The 17,182-nt window shown below is 38.1% G+C and overlaps 2 protein-coding genes across 3 annotated transcripts in view; one reads left to right on the forward strand and one right to left on the reverse strand.

Moving 5' to 3' along the window:
• Positions 1 to 17,182, reverse strand: part of Mgat4c (MGAT4 family member C) — a 497,836-nt gene that overhangs the window by 273,729 nt on the left and 206,925 nt on the right. The gene's annotated exons all lie outside the window — the stretch shown is intronic.
• Positions 14,589 to 15,590, forward strand: LOC121462854 (glyceraldehyde-3-phosphate dehydrogenase-like). Its single transcript, XM_041674819.1, has one exon. The coding sequence runs from the start codon at positions 14,589 to 14,591 to the stop codon at positions 15,588 to 15,590; it is 1,002 nt and encodes a 333-aa protein (XP_041530753.1).

Genomic DNA, 17,182 nt, shown 5'->3' on the forward strand with positions numbered 1-17,182 from the left:
CTTTTCAGTTGAGAAAATTATTAACTTGATTTTGCAAAAACAGAAAAATATTGTACACAATAAAAACAAACAAGTAACTGCTGGATATCTTACCATTCCCTGTGTCAAGCTGTATTACTATAGTAAAGTAAAACTGCATGATATTGGCATAAATGTCAGGTAGATCATTGGAATCAAAATGAAGAACAAGCCCTGATGCCATACACTATGGCCACCTGATTTTGATAAAGAAGCCAGAATAGCACACTAGAAAAATAGCATCTTTAAAAATGCTGCTGGCCTAACTGTGTGCCTGTATGTAGAAGAATGCTAATAGACCCACCCCTACTACCCTGCACACAACTCAAGACAAAATGGAACAAAGACCCCAACATAAAACTGGATACACTGAAACTGATAAAAAAAAAAAATAATGGTGGAAGAACCTTGAACTCATTAGCCCAGGAGAAGACTTCCTAAAAGACATACCAATAGGCACTAAGATCAAAAACTGGTAAATTGAACCACATGAAACTGAAATTTTTCTGTAAGGCAAAGGACACCATAATTTGGACAAAGGGACAGACTACAGAATGAAAAGAAATGTAACAAATTCCACATTTGGTTCTAAACTACGATATATCAAGGAACTGGATATCACAAAAAACCAGTAGCCCAATTATAATGGGTACAGCTCTAAACAGAAAGTTCCCAGTAGAAGTCACTAAAATGCTGGGAAACACTTCAGTAATGCTAAAAATCTGTAGCCACCAGAGAAATGCAAATCAAAACAACTCTGAGATTCCATCTTACACCTGTCAGAATGACTGAGATTAATAAAACAAGTGATAACTCGCGCTCACTAGAATGTATAAGAAGGGTCACACTTATCCTTTGATAGTCAGATTAAAACATCATTCAGTCACAATAGAAATCATTACGGTGGTTTCTCAAAAAGTTGGGAATCGATATACCTCTGAATCAAGCTTACTACTCTTGGTCAGATGCCCAAGGGATGATTCATTCTGCCACAGTGACACTTGTTCAAACACGTGTCATTGTTCAAACATGTTCTATGCTCCTATATTCATAATAGCCAGAAAATGTACCAAACAGAAGAATGGATAAAGAAAATGCGAAACATTTACAAAAGGAATTGTTACTCAGCTGATAAAAAAAAAAAAGAATCATGAAATTCACAGGGAACTGAATGAAACTAAAAATAATCCTGAGTGAGATAACCCAGATCCAGAAAGATAAATATGGGATGTATTCACTTATATTTGGATGTTAACCATTAAATAAATGATAACAGAGCTACAGTCTGTAGACTTGGAGAATAGATGAAGGAAATAGACATACACATGGATTTCCCTGGAAGAGGAAAAGAGAATAGATATTGTTGAGGGTGAGAAGGGACAGGAACAGGAGGATCAGGTGGGAGCAAGAATGGAGATAGTGATGAGGGATTGAATACAGGAATGCCTGCTGGAAATGAGGAGGCTGTGATAGGGAAACCTAGTATAGCAGAAACTCCCTAAAATATATGAAGGGGATGCCAATGGGGGTCTCCTAATAACTGGAGAGACAGAAACTGAACAGAACAACTTGTCGCCAAACAAGGTTTCCACTAGCAGGAATGAGTTGCATTCAATGTAGCATTTTCCCATAGAAATCTCCTAACAACCCAGGCTGTTGCTAAGGCAGCGGATTGCTTCTGCACACAAACAGAAGAGAACCAAGCACTTGCACAACTCACTGAACATGGAGAAATTGAATTGGTACCTACACGGAATTTTCTCCTCTACACTTTAGCACATTTGATGTGGGAAGGTGCTTTGCAAGCTACCAAAAATGAAATGTAAACACAAACCTGGCTATAAAACCTTTGACTTACAGGTCTGTTCTACTTGCAAGATATGCTAGGGCAATGGTGGCATAGAACTTGTGGAAATCGACAACCAATGTCTGATTTGATACTGATGAGACCCATGCCCAATACTACTTGGTTGACCAAGAGCCAGAAACTGGATAACTCAGAGACCTAGGTTTAAACCAAACAGAATTGATTTAAAAAAAATGTATCAATAAAATAACTCCTAATGATATTCTGCTCTACTCATCATCAGAGAAGCTTCCTTCTGCCACAGATAGGTACAGATGCAGACACACAGCCAGATATTACATGGAGAGAGATCTTTGGACACACAACTCTTATTGGGATGTCTCCATAAAATCCTACCCACCAGAGCTCAGAGAACCCAGCAAAAGGGAGACAGAAAGAGTGTAAAAGTCAAAGGGAATGGAAGACACCAGGAGAGCAAGGCTTTTGAATCAAATAAGAAAGAGTGAAGCAGCAAGCACAGGGCTAAGAGAGGTCTGCACAAGTTTCTCGGCATATATATTATAGCTTTTATCTTCGTATTTTTTATGGAACTCCTGAGTGTGTTAGTGGGGGATCTCTGATTATTGTGCCAGTTCTTAAAACTCTATTCCTTCTGTTGGTTTACCTTGTCTATCCTCAAAGTGATGGATTTCTTTTATTTTATATTTCACTTTATCATAAGAGATAAAACAGTGGATTAGAAGGGGGAGGCAAGAAGGAAGGAACTAAGAGGAGCAGAGAGACAGGAAACTGTAATCAGGATATACTATATAAAAAATAAGCCATTTTCAATAAAAGGAAGAAAAAAGAAAAAAGAATAAGGACCTGCAGTTTCCTTAGATAAATGAAAGTATTTGGTAGATTTGTGCCCAAGGCACACATTCATATAAAGGTTGAATTTATATTAGTAGCACAAATTATAATGGCAACATACATCATTATTTGAGTAGTAATAGAGAGTGTGTCTATTCTGCCATACTGACAGGAGGCACAGGTCACTAGTCCAGTGTTAATTACAAGAATCCCCGAATATCTCACCTATGGGTACATGGGCATTTTAAAGATCATGAAGCATTTTAAATTAAATTTTGTCTTTTAAATAAAAATATACATATTATTTTATTCTAAATATAAAGAACAAAGTAGTATCATTTGAGTGAAAATGGGTATACCTAGAGGGCATTTTGTTAAATGAAATAATCCAGGTAGATTTAATGTTTTTCCATTTATTGAACTCAACTTTATATTGCAGATTTTGTAAATTCCTCATGGGAGCCCTTACCCCTTCTGAAGAGTGGAAAGGGGTTTGGGTGGGGGAAGGTAGGTGAGGAGCAGGAAGAGGGGAGGGAGAAGAAACTTAAAAAAAAAGGATTATGTTTAAGGTTGAGGTGAAGGCTCATTTGGGAAAGCCCTTGCCACATCAGCATGAGGACCTAAGTTAGAAAGCAAGCAATGACTGGAGCCAGGCAAGAAAGTATATACTTGTAATCTCAGAACCTGGGAGGCGGAGGCAGGTAGATAATGAGACTTTCTCAATGCACTTCAGGTATAGACATTGTATCATCAGCTACAACAAAAGAAAGCTTGACAAGACCAGAGTGATAAAATCTGACCTTAGTATCCTGCTCCCGCATTCATGACACACAGTATCACCTGCACAGTTCACTCACACAAATATGTGTGCCCATGTGCAAGCACACACATACAAATAAAAATAATAAAAGATAATTTTAAGATTAAAATACTGTTTATATTTGAGTGTTCATGTGTTCTTGTGTTCATAGGCATGCGTGACGGTTTGTATACGAGAGGACACACACACATACATGTAAGTGCTCAGGACAGAAAAGACAATGGATACTTTATTGAAGGAGTTACAGGCATTTGTGAATCCCTTCGGGTGCTGATATTCAAATTCTGATCTTCATGACTATAAACCAAAAACTCTTAACTTCTGAACATTCATTCTAGTCCATTGCTGGTCATTTTAATGTAACTTAAAATTCATAGACAAATAGCCACAAATTAGGACTGATTTAAATTTTTCAGAACAGAACCAAAAGTAAAATTAAAGGAAAACCTGTAGCCAATCACAAAATACTATAATTCATGGAACTCCTAATTTTTATCTTCAAAATCAAGAATCTTGAGAATTAACTACCCCAAGAGTTTTACCATTTCATTAAAACTGCTTTTAAAATAGTGGAAATAAATACATTAGAAGTACTTAAAGTATGTACAACCTGTAAACTGAAGCATCCTTATCTTTTGCACTTATCTCAGTCTTCAGTGTCCAGGATTGGTCTGTACCCCTGTCTTCCCAACAGTTCTCAAAAGTGTGGAACAGCCCTTGCTCTGCTACATGATTGTTTCCCCTTCTCAGTGTGAACCCTTGAATTCACCTCGGCCATATGGCGAGGCTGCCTTTGAACTTAATATTTATATGCACATAAAAAAACCACCTCCGTTTAAAGGAATGGATGGGGGTGAGAGAAAGCAGTGGCTTGCTGAGTGTTCCCCTTGTGCACTGTACTACAGCAGGTGTCTACATATAACTAAGTGGACTCCTTGTGGTTTTGTGAGGCTCTATGGGAAAAGCATTTCCAGGTAAGATCGCTACACATAAAAGGAATGACAGAGATTCCTTTGGAGCCCATAAAATACAAAAGGCTTTTAGTTAAGTTGTAATTATCTCAGAGTATGGTTAAAGGCAGAGATGAAAACTTTTTTTTTCTTCGTGGAAAACCTGCTTATCTGTAGGCTGACAAGGTGTGGGACGTTTGGACTGAAAGAATTGCAAAGTAAGTCATGTCATTTGACTCCAGTTTTAGAGCTTGTCCTGAAAGCAGACATGGGGTAAGTTTACAGGAGATGTTATAGTTTTTTTTCTAAGTTTTTAGCTTTACTGGAACATTTAAAATGTATTTTTCACATGATTGAGGTTGCATATTATTTCCACTTCCCAACTGCCAGTCTCACCTCCTTTCAGCTCCTCTCTGCCTCCCCACCAACTTGAATTCATTCCTGTAATGCTCCTCTCAAAAGAACACACAAATGAAAAACAAACATTTTAAGGCAGCCAATAAAATTTCTCTAAAGTAAAATAAAAGTTTTCATCCTTCGTTAACCAAGGAGTCACAAGAAAAAAACTTATGTAACATCAATTGCTAAAAATTAAGAACATAGCTTTTTAAATGATTTTTTGTTCTTTTAATAATTTCTTTCTTTATATTTTAGAGTACTTATAAGCCATTAATTATTGACATTATAGTAGTTTTGAAAACCTGGAATGCAAATTCTTCAATCCTAGACATTTCTTGGGAGTAATAGAGCTGAGGTTATATGCAGTGAATCCCTTCCACCTTCTTGGCAGGACTTACAACAGAACATTAGGCAAACTGTCTATACTGAGGTTATTTTGTCTAAATCAAGGAATCAATTATTTTTTCAAGAGAGACTTTGTCTGTGCAGCTCTGGAACTTACTCTGTAGACCTACTGACTTTAATTCAGAAATATACCTGCCTCTGCCTCCTCAGTGCTGGCATTAAAGATGCGTGCTACCACTGCCAGGCCTTATAAGTCAATTATTCAATGTTATGATTCTGAAACCTATCAAAGACAAAACTAAAATGTTTTTGCAAATGCGTAAACTTTCATATTTAAAATTAAATAGTATGATTGTCTAAATGGACTGTCAGTTGCAAGGGAAGTTTCATGGATGAAGGTTTAGGACTACCTGAAGTGAACAAGACAACACCAACAAGCATGCCAAAGTGGAGGGGATAAGCCCATGCAGCCGTACAACAAGAGTTAGAGAGGACAAAGCGATGCTGAGAGCAGAAAAGATAGTGCCTATCTGAGAACACACTGATTCATTATTCTATAGCTAATCATCTGCCTTAAGGTTATATAAGGGAGCAAAACACACAGATGGAATGTCATATTTAAGAATATATATGTACATGTACCAATAATTAATAAAAAGAGAAGCCAAAGATTTTATGTAGAATAAAGGGATTAGTGGAGGGGACAGCTTTGAGAGACGAAAGGCAATGGAGAAAGATGCAATGATATTTTATCAAAACTCGAAAAAAGAACATATCACCTTATGATATTGCATTTATTTTTAATATATATTATTTCTTCTTGGTGATGTTTTATTGATTATCTTCCTGACCATCTACGTTTTTGACCACATTGCTGTTTTGACACAGTGTAAGTTAATTTTTATGTGTGTTTGTATAATTTGTCTGTAATAATTAGCAAAAGCAATTAGAAACAATTTCTATATATGACGATAACACTGTGGTGAGCAAAAATGCAAGCTGCTAGTTTATTTTTTTCCTTTAAGCAATATGCTATATGAACAAAGAATGTAAAAGCCACAGATATAACTCATGGCAGTTAAAATGTTAAATTTCGACTCTTTCCCATTTTTTAATGTTACCACTAAATGTCGACAGTAAACCAGGCCATGGAAGAAATAGCCTACTTTCTCAATTTGCATGGCAATGAAAACTATGTCTTATTTTATTCGGGGGTGAAGGATACATGATGGTAACACAATGTAAAAAGTTTTAAAGTCTTAGCACATTCTTCCTGTCAATTCTCATTTCCTATGATCTTTAAATATAAATTTTTATTAGATTTCATGACTTTTTCATGAATATTACTCCCTAGAAAGTTATTGGTCTGAAAAGCATTGCAATGTTTTTCATGGGGAATGGATATAGATGTGACAGGCAAGATAAAAGGACACATCTTTTTTCTTCTTAATTATTTTTGCAGTAAAGTCTCAGGATTGACAGTCCAGCTAAAGCCATTTTGTTAAATTTTAAGAGTCCTTTCTTCTCAATGTTTCTAAGGCAGACTATATTTTAATTGAGCTCAGTAAACAATTCTTTTAGTAGATTTTTTATCTCTATGCAAATTAACAGTAGGATCAATAGCTCACAGTAGCACCAAGCATTTCAACATACATAAATGTGCAGTAACTAGACCTTCACCATATTGAATGAAATTCTAGCAAAATCAAATTATTGATGAACAAAGACTTTATTGAAAGAGAGGTGGGGGAATTGATGTTCATAATGCAAATTCAATACTGAGAGAAGTCCAGTTTTGATGTAAAAATTTGATCTTCTACTGTCATGACAAAGAAAACTCATACAACATAAAGTTATCTGTGTCGTATAGAGTATATTTTCTCCTTTGCTTCTGTTTGTAACATAAGGGAGTCACATGCCAGCTGCATGCAGCATAACTTCATGAGCATATAACTGTATTTAAATCATTTATATATCACATTTTGCAAAAGTAATAGAAAAATGTGTTCCTTTACATTCATGGTTAGTAGATGGAACAGATGGTGAAAAGCTCATTTTAACTAATATGGGCATTAAAATAACTGATATTGCAAGCATTGCTTGATGTAGTGGAAGTTGAATTCAGTACAAAATAAGCTTTCTATAATATATTAAAGGCACTGTTTCATTAGACACAGTTTGTTCATATGAAGAAATTTGCTGCCACAGCATTATTCAAATGAATTTTAACATAAATATTGCATTCATATATTCAATATATATTATTGACTGAGTACCCATAATTTTAAGTCGTTGCTTTACATTAAACTGCACAGGAAGATGCGTAGACATGGTACCTGGCTTGAAGGAAAGAGTCTACTCAGGCAGAGGAGTGGGAGAGACCAAATAATCCTCTAGTGATGCGGAAGTTTAAAACGCTTCAATCTGTAGTGACTTACTACTGGTACTGTCGTGGGGCTGAACATATAGTTGCCAAGCTCTGTTAATGGTTTAGGGTGAAACCTGAACCAGATTATCTGCTCTTTTGTGTAGGTACTCGGAACAACAACAACAACAACAACAAAGAAAATGGAATATGCTTGACATATACTTTATCTTTTTCCCTTCAAACAAATAAAAAGGAATTCAGAAAAATCAACAAAAAAAAATGATCAATATTCGAAACACAAAAAGGCCATTTCCTATCAGGAAATAAAGTATAGTATTGGTTTTATTGAGATATACCCTTGAATAATTTTAAATACTGAATAGATTATTCATCCCTAGTCTTTATAAAAATAATTTACATTTTCTATAAACAATAGTATCTCATATATTGTTCTAAGTTTGAATCTGGAATTTCCTGTTGCCTATAGTTCTTTCAATGAGATGTTGTCATTGGCATGGCTCTACATAGAACCATGCTTAATGCAATTCATAACACTTATTTGCAAACACCTGTCCACCAAAAAAAAATTCACTTAAAGTTTTCCTTTGCTTTTCCTCCCTGTCATAAAAACAAGATTAACTTCAAATCATACATATTTGAGCTGGTCAGTGGTGGCACTCACTCAGCACTCGGGAGGTAGAAGCAGGTGGATCTCTGTGAGTTCGAGGCCAGCCTAGTCTACAAGAGCTAGTTTCAGGACAGGCTTCAAAGCTACAAAGAAACCCTAGCTCAAAACCACAACAACAAAAAACCAAAAAAAAAAAAATATCATCTTTGTTTAGAAGGATTGAGTCTTTGAATAGCATTAACATTAATGTTTCAATTCGCTGCTGAATATTCACCAAAAATGTAAGCATAGAGATTAATGTTTTAATAAAAGAAAGCGTAATTCCTTTAACGCATTGGCTCTGGAGACCACTTCCTAAATCTAACACTAGTTTTACAGACAGAGCAACAATCAATAAATGGAAGTTCTTGAAACTGAAATGCTTCTATAATGCAAAGGACACTGAAAACAACCGAGATGCCCCTCAACTGAAGAATGGATAAAGAAAATGTGGTACATTTATACAATGTTGTATTACTCAGCTGTAAAAACATCAATGATATCATGAAATGTGCAAGCAAATAGATGGAGCTTTAAAAAAGACATCCTGAGTGAGGTGCCTAAACACAAAAAGGGCAAACAAGATATGTACTCACTCATAAGTAGATATTAAATGTAAAGCCAAGGATAACTAGACCACAGTCCTCAGCTCCAGAGAAACCAGGTAACAAGGAAGACAAAAAAACAAAACAAAAAAACAAAAAAAAAAAACACGGACACAGGAATTGCCAATGAAAGAGGAATTAGATGAGATCCTTTAGGTAAACTAGGGGAAGGGGAAAGAAATAAGGGGGAAGGGATGAGAGATGAGAACATGGAGGGACACGACAGTTCAGGGGGGGAGAGGGTTGGAATGGAAGAACAATGTCTGATCTCCAAATTATATAAAGAACTCAAGAAACTAGACATTAAAACTCTCTAATTAACCCAATTAAAAAATGGGTTACTGAACTGAACAGAGAATTCTCCACAGAAGATGTTCAAATGGCCAAAAGACACTTAAGGTCATGCTCAACCTCCTTAGCGGTCAGGGAAATGCAAATCAAAACAACTTTGAGATATCATCTTACACCTGTCAGAATGACTAAAATCAAAAACACCAATGATAGCCTTTGCTGGAGAGGCTGTGGAACATTCATCCATTGCTGGTGGGAATGCAAACTTGTGCAACTACTTTGGAAATCAGTGTGGCGGTTTCTCAGGAAAATGGGAGTCAATCTACCCCAGGATCCAGCAATTCCACTCTTGGGAATATACCCAAGATATGCCCAATCATACTACATAAGCATTTGTTTAACTATGTTCATAGCAGCACTATTTGTAATAGCCATAACCTAGAAACAACCTAGGTGCCCCTCAATAGTAGAATGGATAAAGAAGGTGTGGCACATATACACTTTAGAGTTCTACTCAGCAGTGAAAAAGAGATCTTGACAGAGAGATTCACTACAACCTTAGAAAAAAACCTGGTGCTAGAGAAATTCCCAAGAATTCACAAGGATGACCCCAGCTAAGACTACCAGCAATAGTGAAGAGGGTGCCTGAATTGGCCTTCCCCTGTAATCAAATTGGTGTATACCCCACCTATAATCATGGAGCCTTTATCCAGTAACTGATGGGAGCAGATGCAGAGATCCACAACCAAGTACTAGACCAAGCTCCAGGAATCTAATTAAAGAGAAGGAGGAGGGAATATATGAGCAAGAGAGCTCAAGATCATGATGGAGAAATCTAGAGACAGCTGAACCAAGCTCACGGAAACTCTTAAACTTTAGACTGACATCTATGGAGCCTCTATGGGACCAAACTAGGTGGTGAAGCTTAGACAATCTAAGGGACCCCTGGCAGTAGGACCAGGATCTATTGCTGGTGCACGAACTGGCTTGTAACATCCATTCCTTATGGTGGGATGCCATGCTCAGCCTTAATGCAGGGTGGAGTGTGAGGGGGGTTTCTATCTGTCCCAAATTAAAGTGCCAGACTTTGTTGACTCTCCATAGGAGCCTTTAACCACTGGGAAGAGTGGATGCCAGATGGATTTGGCAAGAAGGGGAGTCAGGGACGGTGGGAAGATGGGTCGGGAAGTGGGGAGAATTGGGGCTGGAATGTAAAACAAAATTTTAAAAAGAATTTTAAAAAGAACAGAATGCATATTCTGTAGTTATATTTTGTTTGTCTTTTAACAAATTAAGGTTGCCTAAATATCAGAGAGTGAAACTAAGGTGCTAGAGGCCCAGGAGTGGTGGCACACACCTTTCACGGATTTCTGTTAGTTCAAGGCCACCCTGGGCTATAAAGATTGAACCTGTCTAAAAGAGAAACAGAGCTCACACAAAGGTGATCTCAGGACTTGGGATCCCATTCCTTTAATTCCAGCAGTAGTGAGGTGGAGACAAGAGTGATCTGGCTGGGCAGAGAGAGGAATATAAGGTGGGAGGAGACAGGAGCTCTGGTAGTCTGATCTTTGGTGGATACAGCTGCTGTACGAGCTTTGGTGGAGTCAGATTGAGTCGGAAGATGCAGTCTGAGGACAGGATCGCCCCTTCGGTATGAGCATTGGTAGAGGTTAAAAAACAAAAACAAAAAACTCTCTAGTGTCTCTCAGTTTCTCTGATCTTCTGGATTAACCCCTACTCTGAGTTTTTATTGAAGCTGACAAGAATTAGTGCAACAATATTCCTCATTAATTAAATATGAAGTTTCATTTCTTAACTAATTTATTCTTTACAATTTGTAATTATATGTATCGTGCCTATTCAATGAACATCTGTACCACAAGGTCAGAACTGGTCATTGAATCTCTTGGAAATAGCATTACTGTCATCTGTGAGCTGTTCAGTATGGGCGCTCTGAACAGAACCCCATTCCTGTATGAGAACAGGAAATGCTGTCCGTCACTGCACAATCTCTGCAGCCCTGGCTAACTAGCTTTAAATTTGCATTTATTGGAGCATGGATTAAGAAAATATGCAATGATTGAAGATAGCTTGAAAACTTAAGTTCAGAATGGCATTCTGAAAATAGTCCATTTAAATCAATACTTCGACTTTCCTTTGGTTCCCTCGTTACATATGTTTTGGGTGTGGTTTCATATTTTTTTGTTTATTAAGAACGTAGCTATGCAGAGTTAATGAGATATTCATTTAGCCCGACTTCTCTCTGCGTGTTTTCTTTTTGCATCATCTAGCCTCTTCCCAGGTGTTGTAAGCCTGAAAGATGGTACGGCCTGTGAGGAGCTCCACATCGTATTCTCCATGATAACTCCCTGAAAATTCTAAGCAGAAATTTCCAGATGATTGGGAGAAGATAGGGCATTTTCAGTGACGAGTGCATCATACATGGCTGCTGTTGAGGCGTCGGCTAATCTAATGAAGCTCTTTAAAGGGAGAGGCAAATTGTTTACTTAAAAACATTAAAATGCCATTTTGCAGTGTTTAGGTATGAAAGAACAAGCGTTGGAAATAGAGAAAATTGCCTTGGCACATTTAAAAGTGATTTTCTATTGAAGTCACTCAATATGGAAGTCATGATCATTGAAACATGCACACCTGCTAGTATTTGATTGTAACATCGCGTCTCCAATAACCGTCGATATCCTCCATGTGTGTCTAATTCATCTGCACCTAAAATTTGCCTTGATGATGGCACATTCAAATTCATGCAGATGTTCAGAAAATATGTTTATGAAAATGCAGCCTTGCATACATAATCCATCAAAATTACCAGAGTTTAACAACCTCATCTATCCAGATTTGTTCATTTTGGCAAATAAATATTTGCTTATCTAATTCATATTTCTGTAAAGAGAACATGCTCCATGACAATACTATGATAATGTTTGCTAAATATCTGAATATCATATTATCTAAATAAAAGTAATAGACTAATTTTTGAAGACTAAAATCTTTTTTTAATTTTGTAAATAAATGTATGTCTTTCATGAATGAACTTATTATCAAAATATAAATAAGTACATTATGTTTACATAATACTTCACATTGCATGAAACACAATGATGTAATGATATTTTTATGTTGCTTATTCATATAGGTGATAGAAATAGTGCTAACCTGGTATTGTAGTGAAAAAATTGGTCAGAATAGTTAGGCAATTTTTACCAACATTTGGGTATCAATAAGTGGCAGACAAAGATCAACCTCGGTATTCTGTACCCATGTTCTAGATTTTATGGTGCATTCCACAAAATGAATGATGCCTACTAGAACGATGAGACATTCACCCATAGAGAAGGAAATTCAGGAACATATCTTATACATTTTCAGAACTTAAAATTGATCACGGACCTAAATATAAAAAATACTCATAATTTCACAGGCATCATAATTTGTGATGACATTAGGAATTATGATAACTTTTAGATATAAAACCAATATTAAAACCTATAAAATGTTTTTCCATATAAAGTTGATTATTGTTCTCTCAAGATCTGTGAAGAATTTTGATGGGACCTTGATGGGGATTGCATTGAATCTATAAATAGCCTTTGGTAGAATTGCCATTTTTACTATGTTGATCCTCCCAATCCAAGAGCAAGGGAGATCCTTCCATTTTCTGGTATCCTCTTCAATTTCTTTCTTCAATGCCTTAAAGTTCTTGTTAAATAGATCTTTCACTTCCTTGGTTAGAGTTACCCCAAGATATTTAATGCCATTTGTGGCTATCGTGAAAGGTGATAATTCTCTGATTTCCCTCTCTGCTTCCATATCCTTTGTGTATAAAAGGGCGACTGATTCCTTGGGCAGCTGAAGATAGGGAACCTGAAATGACCCTATCCTATAGACATACTGGCGAATATCTTGCATATCATCATAGAACCTTCATCTAGCGATGGATGGAGATAGAGACAGAGACCCACACTGGAGCATCGGACTAAGCTCCCAAAGTCCCAATGAGGAGCAGAAGGAGGGAGAACATGAGCATGGAAGTCAGGACCACGAGGGGTGCACCCACCCACTGAGACAGTGGAGCTGATCTATTGGGAGCTCACTAAGGCCAGCTGGACAGTGGCTGAAAAAACATGGGATAAAACCGGACTCTGAACATGGCGGACAATGAGGGCTGATGAGAAGCCAAGGACAATGGCATGGGGTTTTGATCCTACTTCATGTTCTGGCTTTGTGGGAGCCTAGCCAGTTTGGATGTTCACCTTCCTAGACCTGGATGAAGGATGGAAGGACCTTGGACTTTCCACAGGGCAGGGAACCCTGAGTGCTCTTTGGACTGGAGAGGGAGGGGGAGAGGAGTGGTGGGAGGGGGGGAAGGACGGGAGGAGGGGGAGGCAAATGGGAGGCTGGGAGGAGGCAGAAAATTTTTTTTCAATAAAAAAAAGTTAAAAAAGAAATAAAAAATAAAACCTATAAAATGATAAAATAAACTTGAATAAATTTTAATTATTTCTCTTCTTCAAATAACACCACATCTCTAAAATATTTAAAATATACCCTTAAAGACTTCAGGTTAAAATATGTAATATAAATATCGTACAAATATCATATAAGAATTCAGCAAGAGAAAATAGCCCAATCACAAAGGGGCCATCAATAATTACAGATCAAAAATATGCAAGTGGTGGACAAAGAGAAAAAAATTTAAGGTATGTATTGTCTGAGAATTGCAAATCACACTGAGAGACAACACTGAGGAATGATCATGCCCAAATGTTACTTAGTTTGGGGGGCAGCAAGAATTCTCATTCTTCACTACCGAGAAGGAAAATTCTTATAACCACTGTGGAACACAGTTATATAGTTTATAAAAACCCCTTCACTATTTAATAACATGATTTAACATTTATTCTCAACCATATCTACTCAGACATATTGAAAATTAGAACTACAAAAGAGCCTTCATGGAGATATATATGGTACCTCCATTTAGGATTTGTTAGACTGAGGATAAATCAAGTGTTATATTTGTGGGTGACTGGACAAGTTAAATATATGGCATATGGACAATGTGATATTATTGAGCACTAAATAGAAATGAGATACCAAGCCACAGAATTGCATAGTTCGTCTAGGCTAACAGACACATTATTAAATGCAAAAGGCAAATTGGAATGGCTCTATTCTGTATTATTTTAAGTAGAAAATATTGTAGAAAATAAAAACTTATGGAGCTAGTAAAAATAAATAATAACTGGATTGAGAGGTGGACATTTTCAGAGGAAAGCAGCCATGAAGAAGGTTTTCGGAATATAACCATGTTTGCTAAATGGTGGGTGCAAGTTATTATAGCTTGTTCAATCTCACAGAATAAAATCCATTTGGTCTCTCTGCTCCTCCCTGTTCTAGAGACAGCCGCTTCTTTTCGTGCAGTGCCAGCCTCGTTCAAGAGACACGATGGTGAAGGTCGGAGTGAACGGATTTGGCCGTATTGGACGCCTGGTTACCAGGGCTGCCTTCACTTCTGGCAAAGTGGACGTTGTTGCCATCAATGACCCTTTCATCGACCTCAACTACATGGTCTACATGTTCCAGTATGACTCCACCCATGGCAAGTTCAAAGGCACAGTTAAGGCTGAGAATGGGAAGCTTGTCATCAACGGGAAGGCCATCACCATCTTCCAAGAGCGAGATCCCGCCAACATCAAATGGGGGGATGCCGGTGCCGAGTATGTTGTGGAGTCTACTGGTGTCTTCACCACCATGGAGAAGGCTGGGGCCCACTTGAAGCGTGGGGCCAAGAGGGTCATCATCTCCGCCCCTTCTGCCGATGCCCCCATGTTTGTGATGGGTGTGAACCATGACAAGTATGACAATTCCCTCAAGATTGTCAGCAACGCTTCCTGCACCACCAACTGCTTAGCCCCCTTGGCCAAGGTCATCCATGACAACTTTGGCATCGTGGAAGGACTCATGACAACAGTCCATGCCATCACGGCCACCCAGAAGACTGTGGATGGCCCCTCTGGGAAGCTGTGGCGAGATGGCCGTGGTGCTGCCCAGAACATCATCCCTGCGTCCACTGGCGCTGCCAAGGCTGTGGGCAAAGTCATCCCAGAGCTGAACGGGAAGCTCACGGGCATGGCCTTCCGCGTTCCTACCCCCAATGTGTCCGTCGTGGATCTGACATGCCGCCTGGAGAAAGCTGCCAAGTATGATGACATCAAGAAGGTGGTGAAGCAGGCATCCGAGGGCCCACTAAAGGGCATCCTGGGCTACACTGAGGACCAGGTCGTCTCCTGTGACTTTAACAGTGACTCCCACTCTTCCACCTTCGATGCTGGGGCTGGCATTGCTCTCAATGACAACTTTGTAAAGCTCATTTCCTGGTACGACAATGAATTCGGCTACAGCAACAGAGTGGTGGACCTCATGGCCTACATGGCCTCCAAGGAGTAAGAAGCCCGCCCTGGACCACCCATCCCAGCAAGGACACAGCAAGAGAGAGGTCCTCGGCTGCTGAGCAGTCCCTGGCCTAACTAACCCTTAACACTGAGCATCTCCCTCACAGTTTCCATCCCAGACCCCCAGAATAGCAGGAGGGGGCTTAGGGAGCCCTACTCTCTTGAATACCATCAATAAAGTTCATTGCACCCCCCCAAAAAAAATCCATTTGGTTAAAAGTTAAATACTTCTAACTAATTGTACTACTCTGATGAAAATCCTAATATTCTCTACCTAAAAGGAAGCTCTTTCAGAGCAAAACCATTTTGTAATAGTTGATGATAATGCTGTCCTTCTCTGTGATCTTATAGTCAAAACCTTTTGCCCCATCTTTGACCTGCTGAAGTGCACAAAGAAACCAATCCTGCAGAACATAAGTGTACAATCTCCATGACTGGGACAGCAACAGGATATCTGAGATGCGTGTCTATAAGCGTTGAGATCAATGAAGATGGCATAGCCGAAACCACGGGCTGTCAACCAGACCAATGATTCATTGGAATCAATATTTTGCAATTGGCTGGGAGGACACAGCTCCCGATGACAGTAGGATAAAGAAGTAGTGTTGGAAAGATGGAGGAGCTAGGTGGGTCTATTGTTTTTGTTTTGTTTTTCATTTTATTTATTTGGGGAGTGCATTGCAGGGGTGAGGGTCAGCTATGGACGGACTGGGAGGTGAGCAGGATTAGAGTGCATAATATGACATTTCCAAAAAATCAATAAAATTTATGTTTTAAAGAAAAAAACAAAAACCTCTGTCCTAACCTCTGATGTATTCTTACCACATGTTGTACACACTCTATCATGAAACCCTCTTGGCTATATTCTTAATGTACTTTCCCAGAGGTTAATCAGTTCCTAATTTTTTCATGCCCTTATTTTGCTCAAAATGCCACAGAAACACCCTGATATTTACTTGAGGCGTTGAACTGATGTCATTGCTTTGCATCCCTGATACCACTTATCCACCTGAGTACCAGAGTCAGCACACACGTTTTAAAGTATGAGTTGCTTCAATGGTTGCTTTGCAGAACGTGTGATTGTAGACTCTCTGTTTTAAAGTCAAGCCTTTAATCTTATATGAGCATCGTATGAGAAGCACTGAGCCGTGTCCATCACAAAATATAAACTCATCGCTTCCCTATCTGCTTCTCACCCTATTCACTTTCAGTTTTATTCACTTGATAGAACAATGATTTAATTGACAGTAGCATCTCACCAGACAGGAATGGCAAACCAAAGATTGTACAAAAACATCTCGGGGAAAAAAATGAAGAAAAAAATATTCTCAGATTCCACAGACGGCAAAATTACTTTTGGAATGCACAATGTAAAAAGAAATTTCTCTAGTGAATACAAAGCAAATATTTATTTAGCCAATAAATGGGATGTTTTTCCTTCAGTTTAGAAATACCCTAACAATTTTCATACACCTTATGCTGGAGATATATTAACTGTGTAACAAATAATACTTTTAGTCTTAAGAACATTTTTATGTTGTATTTTAAAATAATTACTGCGAAGAAAGACTAACAAATATAATTTTA

The sequence above is a fragment of the Microtus oregoni genome, unplaced genomic scaffold (genome assembly GCF_018167655.1).
Source record: "Microtus oregoni isolate MIOR12 unplaced genomic scaffold, Mior012 000001F_ref0000356, whole genome shotgun sequence".
NCBI lineage: Eukaryota > Metazoa > Chordata > Mammalia > Rodentia > Cricetidae > Microtus > Microtus oregoni.